The sequence below is a fragment of the Podarcis cretensis genome (assembly GCF_951804945.1).
Source record: "Podarcis cretensis genome assembly, chromosome: 16".
Taxonomy (NCBI): domain Eukaryota; kingdom Metazoa; phylum Chordata; class Lepidosauria; order Squamata; family Lacertidae; genus Podarcis; species Podarcis cretensis.
Window position 1 is genome coordinate 3,326,509 of NC_137186.1, and position 14,789 is coordinate 3,341,297.

At 49.0% G+C, this 14,789-nt stretch overlaps 2 protein-coding genes and 1 long non-coding RNA gene across 5 annotated transcripts in view; 2 read left to right on the top strand and 1 right to left on the bottom strand.

Annotated features, from left to right (window-relative positions):
• Nucleotides 1-5,271, bottom strand: part of LOC307205904 — a 260,341-nt gene extending 255,070 nt beyond the window's left edge. The window contains exon 1 of the long non-coding RNA XR_013834177.1: nt 5,006-5,271. This is a non-coding gene — a long non-coding RNA (uncharacterized lncRNA). The remainder of the gene's footprint in view (nt 1-5,005) is intronic.
• Nucleotides 1-14,789, top strand: part of MRPL9 (mitochondrial ribosomal protein L9) — a 97,652-nt gene that overhangs the window by 38,468 nt on the left and 44,395 nt on the right. The gene's annotated exons all lie outside the window — the stretch shown is intronic.
• Nucleotides 2,309-14,789, top strand: part of TDRKH (tudor and KH domain containing) — a 28,516-nt gene continuing 16,035 nt past the window's right edge. Inside the window, exons 1-7 of one of the 3 annotated variants that reach the window (XM_079958021.1) lie at nt 2,309-2,396; nt 5,527-5,669; nt 7,596-7,702; nt 9,087-9,276; nt 11,342-11,475; nt 12,656-12,968; nt 14,574-14,737. In XM_079958021.1, the coding sequence (XP_079814147.1) occupies nt 5,546-5,669; nt 7,596-7,702; nt 9,087-9,276; nt 11,342-11,475; nt 12,656-12,968; nt 14,574-14,737 (1,032 nt within the window). In that variant the 5' untranslated portion in view covers nt 2,309-2,396; nt 5,527-5,545. Of the gene's footprint in view, nt 2,459-5,526; nt 5,670-7,595; nt 7,703-9,086; nt 9,277-11,341; nt 11,476-12,655; nt 12,969-14,573; nt 14,738-14,789 lie in introns of all 3 variants that reach the window. The other 2 variants (XM_079958023.1, XM_079958022.1) reach the window with 2 other exon arrangements.

Sequence of the window (14,789 nt, forward strand, 5' to 3'; positions counted from 1 at the left end):
CCAGTTTGTCAGTGTGCAAAGGCCCAGCCTATATAATGTTTACAATCCTAACAGTGCATGCAGTTAGTGCATTTTATATATATATATATAAATCAGTGGGAAGGCTCTGTAAAGGAGCAAGAGGAAGGATTCAGTTATGAAGGAATGCAACCGTAGGTTGATGACCAGCTGAAAGTGGAGAAGGGGTTTTGGGTTTCATAATGCATAATGAACTGAACCAAACACAAGAGGAGCGAAGGCTGCATTTGGGTGGCGTTGATCACGGCATGCTCTTTCCCCAAAAAACTTGGGAATTGAAAGAGAGGAACCAGGAAACTTCTAAGATAACTGCACCTCTGCCCCAGCGGCGGAGCGTATGCCCACGATACTCGGGGCGGGTGCATGGGGTGCACCCCCTTCACAAAATTGCAACTGGGGCGACAGACCCCACAGACCCTCTATGCTACGCCTCTGCTCTGCCCACAAGTTACTGGAGAAATTGGCTCTTAAAAAGAGATTCAGCAATTTCTGGACAATTCCAGTGGTGGGGTTCATATTTTAGGTTGCTGGGGGAGATGAGCGAGGAGAGTCCTGTTTTTGGGCTCCCCAGAGGGATCTGGTCAGTTCACTGTGGGAAAACGGCGTGGACGATGGTGTTAGGACAGACACCAGGGATGCTATTTATTTTATTTAGCAAAATGTATCCGCCGTTTGATTGTAAATAGAACCTCTTAAGCGGTTTGCAGAAAAAATAAAGCGTTTAATATTGTCAATAAAGTTTGAAAAGTTTTTTTTTTGAACAAAACAAACAAATGTTTCTATATTCCCAGGGTGGTGCAGTGGTTAGAGCGCCAGGAAAGACCCGAGGTTCGAATCCCGCTTCAGCGAATGCAGTTCACTGGGTGTGAGATGGGGTGCCCACCTCACAGGGTCGTTGCAAGGGGGAGAGAACTACAAACGCCACCTTGGGAGGAAAAAAGGGGGGCTATAGATTTGATGAGTAAATAAATTGATTTAACGCTTGCTGTGGTTTTAACTCTTTATTTTTATTCTACGCTGGGCATCCAGCCACACTACTCAGAATAGACCTATTGAAATGAATGGGACCTTTAATTGCAAGGGGAATTTTACGTGTTGGGCACAATCCTAATAATACTGATGAACTCATTTCCTGCTCACACGCCCTAATTCCAAAACCATTTGCTTTGTAGATTCAGGTAGGTAGCCATGTTGGTCTGAGGTAGTAATATATATATATATATATATATATATATATGTATGTATGTATATGTATGTGTGTGTATATATATATTTACATGCACAGCTTTATATATATATATGTGTGTGTGTGTATATATATATATGTGTATATATATATATATATATGTGTGTGTGTGTGTGTGTGTATATATATATATATATATGTGTGTATGTATATATATATATATATATATATGTATATATATATATATATATATATATATATATATGTATGTATGTATGTATATATTGTCCAGTAGCACCTTAGTTGGTCTCTAAGTGCTATTGGACAATTTTTTAATTTTTTAATTTCATATGCTATGTGCGTAACCATGGCAACCCCGTAGGCCCAATTTTTCCCCGCAGTGCATTATGGGTAGCCAGCAACGGCTGGCTCCTATGGGCGCAGCGCATCATGGGACCACTTCTGAGCCACCTGTGATGCTTAAACAGTTACACCTGCGCGAGAGGACGACGGTTAAAGCTCTCTTCTCGCCCCTCTTCCCCTTCCACCCGCGGGATTGGCTGCCGTCTGGACTTCTCCCTTGCCTATTGGTCGGCTTTTATGTCCCCCCCCCCTCCTCAGGCACCTATCCCGACCCTCGCTCAAACCCCTACGCCTCGGGCGGTTTGCTTCTTCCTAATTGGCTGCTGCCACCTTTCTCCACCTTTCTCCACCTTTCTCCCTCCGCCCCCATAGTAACTACAACCCCGCCTCCAGTTGCCTCAGAAACTCAGCACCGCTCTGCCCATTGGTCGAGGAAGCTTGTGGGCGGGGCTTCTAGTAGCGGAGAAGAGGCATTCTGACGGCTCGACCCGCCCTCCGGCCGCTGGTGTCCAATGAAAATCTTTTCTCTTCCGCATGCGCCCAATTAGAATGGACTCCTCTCTTTACCCCCTCCCTCCCTGAGGGTAGCGTCGAATTAGAATGGCTCGTCCGTCCCGCCCCTCCCTCCCAGCATCTCGCCCAATGACAACTGTTTCTCCGCCCTACTGCTTGTGGCCGCTCCCCTCGGCCAATGAAGGGCAAGGGGCGCGGCTAAGCAGCTGCTACGTAAGCGGGAGGGAGGGAGGAGCAGCCTGCGCTGGGCGTCGTCCTTCTCATTTGTATTCCGGCGCGGAGGAGAGCGGAGGGCTCCGGGGAGGCGCTCTGGAAGGTCTCTGGGGGGCGTCGTCGTGGGGAGGCCAGGGCCTCTGCTTTTGCTCCTTTCACTGCCAGGTTGAATGTATTTTAACTAAAGGCCTTGCATTGCATTACCTGTATTTACATGCACAGCTTTTAATTTACATTTTCATTCATTTTTCTTACCAGGCTTCTATGATCTTCTCAGAGCACAGGATTCTGCGTGGGCTTTACATATTTTATTAGCTTAAAAAAAAACCCCAAATGAGAGATTAGGATTCTCTGCAGATGTGATTTTTTTATATATAGCAAGCTAATGGGTTTTGCTTGGAGAAATTTGCAAGGGCAAGGTTCTCCATCTATATCTTATTCTTTATTTACCTGCTTACTAGGTCAGCTGGGAGAAATGGGAACGAACCAGGATTCTGCTCGAATTTCATTTACGTTTTTCCATTTTATTACCAGGTTTAGATTATCATCTCGGATTAAAACCGGAGAGCAGAGTTCTGTATGGGAGTATTCCTATTATTTTATTGTCAGGTTTATATGTCTTAACTGAGATAAATAACGATGGCAGGGTTCTCTTTGTGGGCTTTTATTTACTTTTTCATTCGTTTTCTTGTCGGGTGTTACTTGTACTTTTCATTCATTTTATTACCAGGTTGATAAATTTGAACCAAGGCCTTGTTTACATGTACTTTCAGTGTGTCTACTCTGAGTATTTCCTTCATTGCCTATCACACTAAGAATAGCAGAGGAACACACCATATATTTAAAGCACATGACGTCTTCCAAAGAATCCTGGGAACTGTAGTTTTCTCTTGACATAATACACCGCTCTTAACAAACTAAGGTTCCCAGCAGTCCTTGCTGAAACTCAGGTGCTTTGTAGAGTGTCAATATCCCCACATGTGGGGAGGCTAAGATTCTGTGTGCATGTTGTCTATAATTTTAATTAATTTTATTGCCAAGTTAATATGTTTTACAGTAGATACCTGCTGGTTCGCAGAAGGGAGCCTGTTTCATAGGCTTTACAGAAAGGCCCGCTGTCCGTTGCTGGGAGATGACTCTCTAGGCTGAGTGTCTTTAATTAATAGGTGCTATAAATTTTCTAAGTGTTTCTGGATACAAGCAGCGTATCAGACATTTTGAATAAAGTGGGACGCAAATATTTTCTAACCTATGAAAAAGATGGCATCATTTTTCTTCTTAAAAGCCCTACATTTTTATAATTACCTGAACCTAATTTTCTGCTCCAACAGAGCACCCCTTTCCAAGAAGCCCCCCAAATAGCTACATTGAGGGGGGGTATCAAAGCCCTCACAGGGTGTGGCTGAGAAGGGCTCTGTGTGGGGTTGGGGAGAAAGTTGTGTGTTGCTGAGCAAAGAGCAAATTTCAAAAGGATAGAGATGTATGTCATGTATCTTGTGATTTCAACAAACGTTCCAAATGTTGGACCACGGCTTTTGCGTTGTTTTCAGTCCCTCAATTCTGGGGTCGTTTAAATAAAAAAGCAACGACAGGCATTTGGGTTAATGGCCGCTATTTGCACAGAGGTTCAGAGCAATGGTGAGGCAACCAGATGTTGCAGGGTTGCACCTTTGACCAGATGTTGCAGGGTTGGGCAGAAGGTTTGGAGCATATAGAAGAAAACGGGCTGCTGTGTAGGGTGTGTCCTGAGCTGTGGAACTCACTGCCACCAGATGTCGCGAGTGGCACAGACTTGGATGGCTTTAAAAGGCCATCAAGCCAATTCACTGTGGAGGGGAAATAATCAAGACATTGGTCATGAAGGCTAGGCAAAATGTCCACGTTCAGAGTGCTCGATATGTGAATTCCACTTGCTGGAATGAGGGGCAAAAACAGGGCTGTGCTTCATGCATTCCTTTTGCAGTTCCCAGGGTTATGTGGCCTGGCCATTGTGGGAGACAGAATTCAGTCCTTCATTCCAACCCTGCAGGGCTCTTCTGGTCTTTATGCTAGTTAGGAGTGGAACCTCCAGATACTGAGGCAGTATACCTGAGTTGGGGACATAGGAAGGAAGAAAGGAAGGCAATCCTCAACCCGTGTGTGTGAAGCTTCATGGGAACATGCTGCTGTGGGCGGGGAAAACCTGTGTTTCACCCTGAGGGCCACATTCCCCCTTCGGAAACCTTCCAAGGGCCGCTTGCCAGTGGTGGACAGAACTGGGTACGGGAACTGATGTAACTGGTTTCTGCACCCACTCAAGATGCCGCAATCCTTCATCCAGAGGCATGCTCAAGAGTTCAAGGGAACTTTAAAGTAAAGGTAAAGGGACCCCTGACCATTAGGTCCAGTCGTGGCCGACTCTGGGGTTGCGGCGCTCATCTCGCTTTACTGGCCGAGGGAGACGGCGTTCAGCTTCCGGGTCATGTGGCCAGCATGACTAAGCCGCTTCTGGCGAACCAGAGCAGCGCACAGAAATGCCATTTACCTTCCTGCCGGAGGGGTACCTATTTATCTACTGGCACTTTGACGTGCTTTTGAACTGCTGGGTTGGCAGGAGCAGGGACCGAGCAGCAGGAGCTCACCCCGTCACAGGGATTCGAACCGCCGACCTTCTGATCGGCAAGCCCTAGGCTCTGTGGTGTAACCCACAGTGCCACCCGCGTCCCTTCAAACTTTACAGCCAGGCAAAAAGCAGAAAACCCTGGGTGCAAAACAGGGCCATAGAAGGGTATGGCTTGGGGGAATTTGAGGGCCAGATGCAGGGGTCCAGAGGGGGGCTGCATTGGGTGCCCCAGGCCTGGTTAAATGGACTCTTGGCCTGTTCTGCCAGGAGTGGGTGGTGGAACTCAGCCCTGAAAGTGCATTTCTGAAACAACATTGATTCACACACCCCCTGGCTTGGCTCAGCCATCCTCTTTGAAACACAATACCTGGCACCTTCTCCGGGAAACCTCTGCCCGGAACAGCAAGGTTGGCTGCAGGCAGCTCCAGGCAGCTGTCCAAACCCTTGAGAAGCAAAGTCATTTCTCAGGCGTCGGCCGGGTTGCTTCCACCGCGGAGCTGCGGTCCCTGTCTGGCGGATCCCGCCTGCTGCTGCTGCTGCTGCTGCTGCTGCTTCCCTGCGGGGCGATGTACTTGGTCGGCCTCTCCCGCGGGGAGATGCAGCTGAGGAAATTTTTCCCCTTCCCGTTTAGGGCGCCTCCGGCAGGGGCCATGGCATCCGAGAAGGGCTCCTGGAGCAGTCTGACCACGCTGCAGAAGGTGGCCCTGGCACTCGGGGTCCCTGCCAGCGGGGCGATTCTCTACATCCTGTATCGCCGTTACCGGGAGAGCCAAGGTGGGTGTGCGCCCTGGGCCGGAGGGAAGCGCGGCTGTGCGGCTGGCATCTGCTGTGTGGGTGGCACTGGGCTGTGAACAATCGATCGCGTCTGCCTGCTGTACTCCTCTCCTGTCTGCATGCGCCGTTCGTTCTGGGAAAGCTTCTAGAGCCGCTCCTGCCCTCGAGCGTTCGCTTGACACTTGCTGTCATTTCGTACGCGCATCCCATATTGACATCTTTCCGCCCTTGGGCTCAGGCAGAGGGCGGGGTCATTGGTGAAACCCGATGGGTGGCAAATGCATCTTTTAAGTGCTTTCTTTTTTCTTTTTTCTTTTTTTGTTGACATATAAAACACATACATATACATTTACACAATACACGTACACTACCTAGTTTTCGTAACATAAAACATACCTGCATTCTCTATATAACACCTACCTAAACTATACATATCAACACACCTACCCCACACGTACACCCACCAAGTGACTTGACTTCCAGCCGTTCTTGTTACTCTATTTTTCCAACTGGCTTAAACGCATTTCTTTATTTCTTTAATCTCTTCTTCTATCTTAACTTTACTCTCCTTTCACTCTAATCATTTTCTGGATTCACTCAGTATCTGCCAGAAATTCTACTTTTTCCACATAAATGTTGATGTATTCCTTAAAGATAGCCCCTTCCTTATTCACTTTTGTACCATTTCTCCTCTTATGCTCCCTGTTAGTTCGGCAATATGGAAGTATTCCATCATTTTAGATAGCCAGTCTGTTTTAGGTGGGACGCTGCTGCTTTTCCCATTTTGGGCAATCAATAACCTTGCCGCCATAGTTGCATGCATAAATATTTATGTAAAGTTTTAAGTGCTTTCAGCCTATTCTTGCTTGGAAGTTGAGTCCAGCTGTGTTTGGTGGAGCCTCCTAAATCCCCACATGGCACGTGTTGGGTCAGAATCAGGAATTCAAGGACCCCTTTTGAAATCCCGGAGAGAGCGCGGGCTGCTTGGGTGCTTGCTCTGTGTTCTTCCAACTTACTGGTCTCCTTCTCCCTCACCCCAACGAGGAAAGTGCTGGGTCTCTATAGACAGGTTCATACAGAATTGGGGAGCTGGAAGGAACCCAATGCGTAAGAGTTTGTTTTCCCCTCTCGAAAAGCACTGTGCTTTGTCAAGGAGACGCCATGATGGCTTTCAACAGAGGGAAAGCGCAGCCGCCGTGTGAATTATTAACAGTACAGTACTAATAAAAATTGGCCGGGTTCACCGTTCCCCATCCTTATTTCCTAGCCTGCTGCATGGGGGTAGCAGTGTTGGTCAAAATTATTTATACCCCACCCTCCCCAGCCAGAGCCGGGCTCAGGTCGGCTAACACCAGTAAAATTACAATCAAAACATAATGGGGGGGGGGGAGAGAAAATTTAAAATACAGGTGGATCAGGCCCATCTAGCCCACATCACAGGCCTATAAGCAGGCCCTCAAAAGCAAGAGCAACCCCCCCCCCCCGTGGAGAACAGAGTATAACAGCCATGGCCAGCAGCCATTGATAGGGAATTCCTCTAGTTCTATAATATATTGAGAAGATCAGGCCAAAGGGAGCCCTTCTAACCCCACATCCTGTTCTCACACCAGCCAGCCAGACGCCCCCAAAGGAAACCCACAAGCAGGACCCCCAGCACAGCAGCACATCTCCCCGCTTGCTGTTCCCAGCAACGGGCATTCAGTGGCACTGTGCCTCCCGCAGCAGAGGTGGCACAGAGCCTTTGGGGCTAGTAGATGGGCAGGTCCCTGAATTCAGGAGTGGGCAGGGAGACCGGCCACCATCTCTTCCCTGGGGTGATGGGCTCATGGCTGCTGAGGAGAGACAGCTGCCTGAAAAGTTGGGGGAAGTTTTGGGTCCTCATCGCCCTGTGTGTCTGTTGTCTTTCTCCCTGGCCGGGGCTTCCAGAGGAACGGGTGACGTTTGTGGGCGAGGAGGAGCTCCAGGTGGAGATGAAGGTCCCGAAGGATGCTGTGAAGCTGCTCATCGGGCGCCACGGAGCCAACGTCAAGCAGGTAGGTTTGCTGACTCCCAGAGCCGTGTGAATTCGGCGCTGCCCTCAGCCCAACGGGGAGGGAGAAAACGGCGCCTAGGGCCTGACCCAAACGTCTCTGGGTTAAGGCCGGGAGTCCCCAACCTGCGGCCCATGGGCTGGAAGTGGCCCACGGAGGCTGTTTAACTGGCCCACAAGCCACCTCCGAACTGAGCTGCCCACTTGGCGAGTCCTTGGAAACTGCGCTAAACTGGCAGAGCGGGGACTCTCTTCCGTGGCCCCGGAAATTGCTTCTGCACATGCCCAGACACCAGAAATTGTGTCTGCATGTGTCTGTGGTGCCAGAAATTACTTCTACACATGCCCAGATGCCGGAAATTGTGTCTGCGTGTGTCTGTGGTGCTAGAAATTACTTCTGTACATGCCCAGATGCCGGAAATTGTGTCTGCGCTTGTGTGCAGTGCCAGAAATTACTTCTGCACATGCCCAGATGCTGGAAATTGTGTCTGTGCATGTCTGTGGTGCCAGAAATTACTTCTACACATGCCCAGATGCTGGAAATTGTGTCTGCGCTTGTCTGTGGTGCCAGAAATTACTTCTGCACATGACCAGACATTGGAAATCGTGTCTTCATGTCCACAGCGCCAAAAATGGCTTCTGCGCAGGGGCGATTTCCGGCGTCACACTGCGCTGGTCCAGCCCACGGAGGTTCGCCATGGGAGTAATCCATCCCATGCCCAGTAAGCCTTGCCGACCCCTGGTTAAGGCCCTCACAGTGTTACGGTTCCCCAGAGTTCCCCACAAAGAGGGGATCTGTAGTGGCAGGAAAGGGTAGCTATATGAGGGGAGCAGCAGGGGTCTCCTAACGGCTTCCTCCACTAACAGCGGCCCCCCAGGATTCTTCTGAGGTAAGGCACGACTGCTTAAATTGGTATCGTGGTGCTTTAAATGTTTGGTGTGAATGCAGCCTTCGTCTCTGCATCGCCTTGCAGAAATCAGGGAAGAGGATATCGGGACCAGGCTAGAATTATTAAGGCTAGAATTGGTTAACCAAAGAATTCTGGGAGCTGTAGTTTCAGGGTGCTGAGGGTGGTCAGGAGCCGCAGTTCCCAGAGGGCTTTAACAACCCCTCCGTCTTCTGGGAATCGTAGCTCTGGGAAGGAAATGGAGGGGTGTCCCCTAACAACACATACCACTCTGAACAACCAACAGCTCCCAGAATCCTTTTGAGGGAAGCGGCGACTGTTTAATCCTCACGCTGGTGTGATTGGGGCCTCTGCCGCCGTCTATAAAATTGGATGAGGCCCCCACCGTAGAGGCTGCTGGGAACAGGGCACACTCTGACCCGGCCGTCGCTGTTTTGGAGATTGCCAAGGCTGAAGAGCCCCTGTCCCCTCTCTCCGCAGCTGCGGAAGGAGACCCAGGCCCGCATTGACGTCGACGTGGAGGATTCTGGTGAGGAGCGCCTGATCCGCATCTGTGGCTCCGCCGTCCAGGTGTGCAAGGCCAAAGCCGCCATCCACCAGATCCTGGAGGAGAACATGGCCATGACGGAAAAGATCCTCGTGCCCCAGCGTGCCGTGGGGCGCATCATTGGTAATCCCTGTTCTGCGTCCTCTAAATCCCTCAAAACTTTCTTGCGCTCTGTTTTGATTGGGTGGCGGGAAGCCTGCACGCTTGGCGCCTGTCCTGGGCTTATAAACCAACAGCAAGGGAACTTCAGGTGCCATTGCTGTTGGGGGTCGGTGTGGCCCAGTGGTTAGAATCTTGAACTCGGACCTGGGAGACAAGGGTTCAAGTCCCAGTGGAGTACAGGGTCAGGTTTAAGGTGCTGGTTTTGACCTTTAAGGCCCTATACGGCCTAGGACCCACGTACCTGCGGGACTGCCTCTCCTGGTATGCCCCGCCGAGGACCTTATGGTCTTCAAACAAAAACATCTTCAAGAGGTTAGGCTGGCCTCAACCAGAGCCAGGGCTTTTTCAGTTGTGGCCCCAATCTGGTGGAACGCTCTGTCCCAAGAGACCAGGGCCCTGCAGGACTTGACATCTTTCCGCAGGGCCTGCAAGACAGAGCTGTTCCGCCTGGCCTTTGGTTTGGACTCAGTCTGACCCTTATGTTTCCCTCCCCTTATGGTCTTAATCTATCGGCTACTTTAAAATGAGGCTGCATTTTAAATTGCATTTTAATCTGTATTTTAAATTGGGGTTTTTTTCCCTATTATGTTTTTATTGTGATTTTTCTGGTGCTAGCCACCCTGAGCCCAGCTCTGGCTGGGGAGGGATGGGTTTATAAATAAATTTATTATTTTTATTAGCCATGAAGCTCACTTGGTGACACTGAACCAGTCACAGTCCCTCATCCTAATGTGCCTTGCTGCGTTGTGAGGGTAAAATGCAGGGCGAGGACCATCTATATTATTATTTCATAGAAACATAGAATTGTAGAGTTGGAAAAGGGACCCCAGGGGCCATCTAGTCCAGCCCTCTCCAAAGCAGGAAGCATGGCTGAAGTATCCCTAACAGGCGGCCACCCGACTCTGTTTAGCAACCTCCTCTAGGGGAGAGTCCTCTACCTTCCAAATCCATCTCTTCCCCTATTGAATGGCTCAGAAAGTTCTCCTTTCTTGAATCCATAGCTTCAGGTCCTGCCCTCCGGGGCAGCAGGAAACAAGCTTGCTCCAATTCAAAGAATATTTAGCTAAATATTGTCATATAAGATAAATAGAAAATTCTTGGAAGTAACAAATAGGCCTAGGGGTAGAATAAGAATATGTGGTGGTAAATGTTAAGGATTAGAATATCAATAAAGGAGAAGAAGTTAGTAAACGAAAGGAGATAATTTTATTAGAAATATGAACTTGGAGAACTGTTATACAGGAAATATAATGAAATTCAGTTAGAGAGGACTCGAAGTCAGTTATCAATGTGATGGGAGGTGGATATTTGAAGAGGGTTTTTTGTGTGTACTTAGTTTGTTGTAGTGTGGTGTGTTTTTCTTTGTTGTGTGTTAATGTTATTTTTGTGATAAATGTTGAAAATCAATAAGGAAAAAAACAAGCTTGCTCCTCATGAAAGCCCTTTAGATATTTAAATATTACTTTTAAATTTTATTACCTGCACAGGTCAGCGGTGTCCACAAAGCCCCAGGCTCTGCAAACTCTGATCAGTCACTTTGCTGGACTCTGCCTTTACCCCCCATATCAGGGTTTGCAGACTCATCACCCTAGCAGGGAACGAGCAGAAAGTTAACAGGGCCAATATTTTGCAACTTGTAGATTAGTCTCTTTGGGCCTATATAGTTTGTTATTATTTATTTGGAGCATTTGGTGCCCTCCGCTTCAGGCATAAAGACTCCAGGAGTGGTTTACATATGGTCAAAAGAAGACAGTCCCTACCTCTGAGCTTGCGATCTTTTTTTTTTTTAAGGACAGCACACAAGGAAAGAGGAACTGGGAGGGTAGAGGAAAACAAAAGCCCCAACACTCAGGCACCGATTTCTAAACAGCTGCTCCAATAACCAAATGGGCCTTCAGCAAAGCTGATGGAGGGAGCCTTCCTCTTCCAATCTCTCCCAGTGCTGCAATGGAGGTGCCCTCAGAGGACAGTGGAGGGGACAGGACACGATCCTTGCGGTTTCTGCTAACCTTTTCTCGTCCCCCAGGCAGGGGCGGGGAGACAGTGCGAGCCATCCACCAGAGCACGGGGGCCAAGATCGATTGCGACCGCGAAGGGAGTTTTTCTCTCACCCGCCAGATCACGCTCTCTGGGAATCGCAAGGAGGTGCTGGCAGCTAAGGTGAGCCCCCTGCCCTGCTCCCCAGCTGCCGGCGTTGTTCTGTGAGGTCGTGGTGGGCGACCCCGATTAAATCTCGCCATGTGCTGGGATCCTGGCCCCAAGGAGGCCTGCCTTACACCCTCTGAAGCTGCAGGCATAACCTCCTTTCTGAGCAGGGGGCCCAACCCCCCTTCCACAGAATCCTGGGAAGTGCAGTTTAAGTGCTGGGAGTTGTAGTTCTGTGAGGGTTAAACTACAGTTTGGGGATTCTAGAGGAGGTAAATATGTGGTGTCTATGCCAGTTCTATTTCAGAAAGTGGCACTGTTGGGTTTTTATTTTTTATTGGGGGGGGGGGCGAGAAGCTTCACTGTGAAACTCATTTCCTTTTTTATAATTATTATTAGTTTTCAATTTTATTAGTTTTATTAGTCAATTGTAATTATAATTAAGTGCAACTTATTTCCAAGGCTGGGTTTTATTGTTAAGCCTGGCTGCTACTATGCTGGGCTCCTTGTTCCTGTATTTTTAAGATTTTTGGTTCCTTGTATGGCAGGGGTGAGGAAGTTTCATTCATTCCTTCCTCTCCCTCTCTCATTCTCTCTCTCTCTCTCTCTCTCTCTCTCTCTCTCTCTCTCTCTCTCACACACACACACACACACACACACACTCTCTCTCTCTCTCACACACACACACACACACACACATACACTAATAATAATAATAACAACAACAACAACAACAACAACAATAATTTATTTTTACCCCACCCATCTGGCTGGGTTTCCCCAGCCAATCTGGGCAGCTTCCAACAAAAGTTTAAAAATACATTAAAACCTCAATCATTAACTTCCCTAAACAGGGCTGCCCTTCAGATGTCAGATAGTTGTTTATTTCTTTGACATCTGGTGGGAGGGCGTTCCACAGGGCGGGTGCCACCACCGAGAAGGCCCTCTGCCTCGTCCCCTGTAACTTGGCTTCTCACAGGGAGGGAACCACCAGAAGGCCCTCGGAGCTGGACCTTCTGATCGGCAAGTCCTAGGCCTCTGCAGGGGTGCAATTCCTTGGCCAGCCAGGCTGCAAGCTGAATCGGGACCCTTGAAATACGTTGGGAGCCAGTTCCGACTGCAGCCTGCCCCGAGACAAAGGGAACTCGCACCCGGCCCATCAGCATCATTTGCTACGCTTCCAAATCTCCCATAGAAACTGATCGCGGAGAAGGTTTTGGAGGATGAGGCCTTCCACAAGAAACTCTCACACGCGGCTTTGGCCCGGTCCCAGCGGAAGCAGCCTCTGGGCACGAGGAAGGAGGACGCTGGCGGCAGCGGCGATCGGAGGGGGGATTCTCCTTGCACCAGAGAAGCTGTCCATCAGCCGCTGGGGACCCTACGCCAGGAAGGAGCCGCTGGGAAATTTCCAGAATATCCCCCCGAGGAACCCCAGGAGCTGAGGAGCGAAGGCGGCTCCTCCGAGGAGTCCTTATCGGAAACCTCTTGCCTGAGCTATGCTTTTGAAGGTAAGCGGAACGAGGCAGCCTTTATATCTCTCTTTTAAAAAATAATAATTTCCCCTTCCCCTCCTGCGCTGTTGTCCAGCAAGCCCATTCAGAGGTAGGCTGCCTCTGGAGCTGGAGGTTCCATTTAATTATCAGATGTTGGTCGGCTTCTCTGTCAGCTTGTCTGATCTCTTCCTCGAGGCTTTAGAAGCTGTCTTCTAAAGCTGTGGCCAGCCCCATAGGTAGTGGTGCTGAGTTAATTCAGTTGTGGGGACTAGAAACCTTCCCCACGCCCAATATAATTTTTATTGCGTTTCCATTTATTTTTTTTACAAATTAGCTTCAATTTAAAGAATCGGAAATCAAGCAGACCTAAATTTTAATAAGGAATGGGGGGAATTTATAACATATCTCAAAGAACATTGTAAACAGTTGAAATCGTTGGATTGGAATATCGCTTGTAGTTTAATGGTGAATTTTGGATACAATGGAGAGACAAAAGATTTGGATTGCAGTGGTGCCTCAGAAGTCAAACGGAATCCGTTCCGGAAGTCTGTTCGGATTCCAAAGCATTCAGGAACTAAGGCATGGCTTCCGATTGGCTGCAGGAAGTTCCTAAGGCCAATCAGAAGTCACAGAAGCCCCGTCGGATGTTTGGCTTCCAAAAGAACGTTCGAAAACCAGAACACTCACTTCTGGGATTTGAGCGTTTGGGAGCCAAGACATTCAAGACACAAGGCATTTGAGCGACTTCCGAGGTACAACAGTATTCTAAAAGAAGCAGGAGAAAATTATTAACAGTAGGACCCACAAAGGGTAGGAGGGAGGTTCCAGAGATTCCTTGGAATCTTGTTTTTATGTTGTTTGCTGGACATGTGACTAAAATTTTAATCTGAAAAACCAAATAATGTTTTTTTTAAAAAAACAAAAAACAAATTAAACAGTTACATTGTTTCATGTATTGACTTCCCACCTGGGAATGATGATGATGATTGTATTTCTATAACTGCCTAGTCCAGGCATAGGCAAACTCAGCCCTCCAGACGTTTTGGGACCACAACTCCCATCATCCCTAGCTAATAGGAACAAAACATCTGGAGGTCCGAATTTGCCTGTGCCTGGCCTAGTTGTTAGATTGGTGCGTGCAGATATCTACAACTGCAGAAGCGACTGTTACCTTTGACGATAAATAGTTGACTCTCTGCCGTGTGCTAACCCTCTTCCAGGAGGTAATCATGAGGACTAGTGCCTTTTGTTTTTTTGTAGGATAGGTTGAAATAGATTTCCCACAGCTGCAATCTTATCTGATGCTGGGGCTCCTGCGGAGGCGCCATCGTTGGGGTGTTGTCTAGGGAGGAAGAGATGGGGGGAGGGGAGCTACGAGTCAGACCCTGACCACTCCAGCCATCCGTTTAGACTCGCAGCGGTTCTCAACCTGTGGGTCGTCCCCCCCCCCCCACCCCGATGTTGTTGGACTAGAACTCCCGTCATCCCTGAGCTCTGGCCTTGCTAGCTAGGTGTGATGGGAGTTGTAGTCCAACAACATCTGGAGACCCACAGGCTGGGAAAGGCTGGTTTAGAGAGAGGGCCGGTCTTCTCCTTATTTTCTGCCTCCCGGGTCTTCAGTCCCCAGCCCGGACTTCAGCTTCCACGCCAATGAGCACCTGGAGGTCTACGTCTCGGCCTCCGAGAGCCCGAACCACTTCTGGATCCAGATTATCGGCTCGCGCACCTTCCAGCTGGACAAGCTCACCCGCGAAATGACTCAGTACTACGACAGCGGCCTTTCGGTGAGGCTTTGTGCGGCAGGGGAGGCCCCTGGCGTGGGGGAGAGGAGGGCAC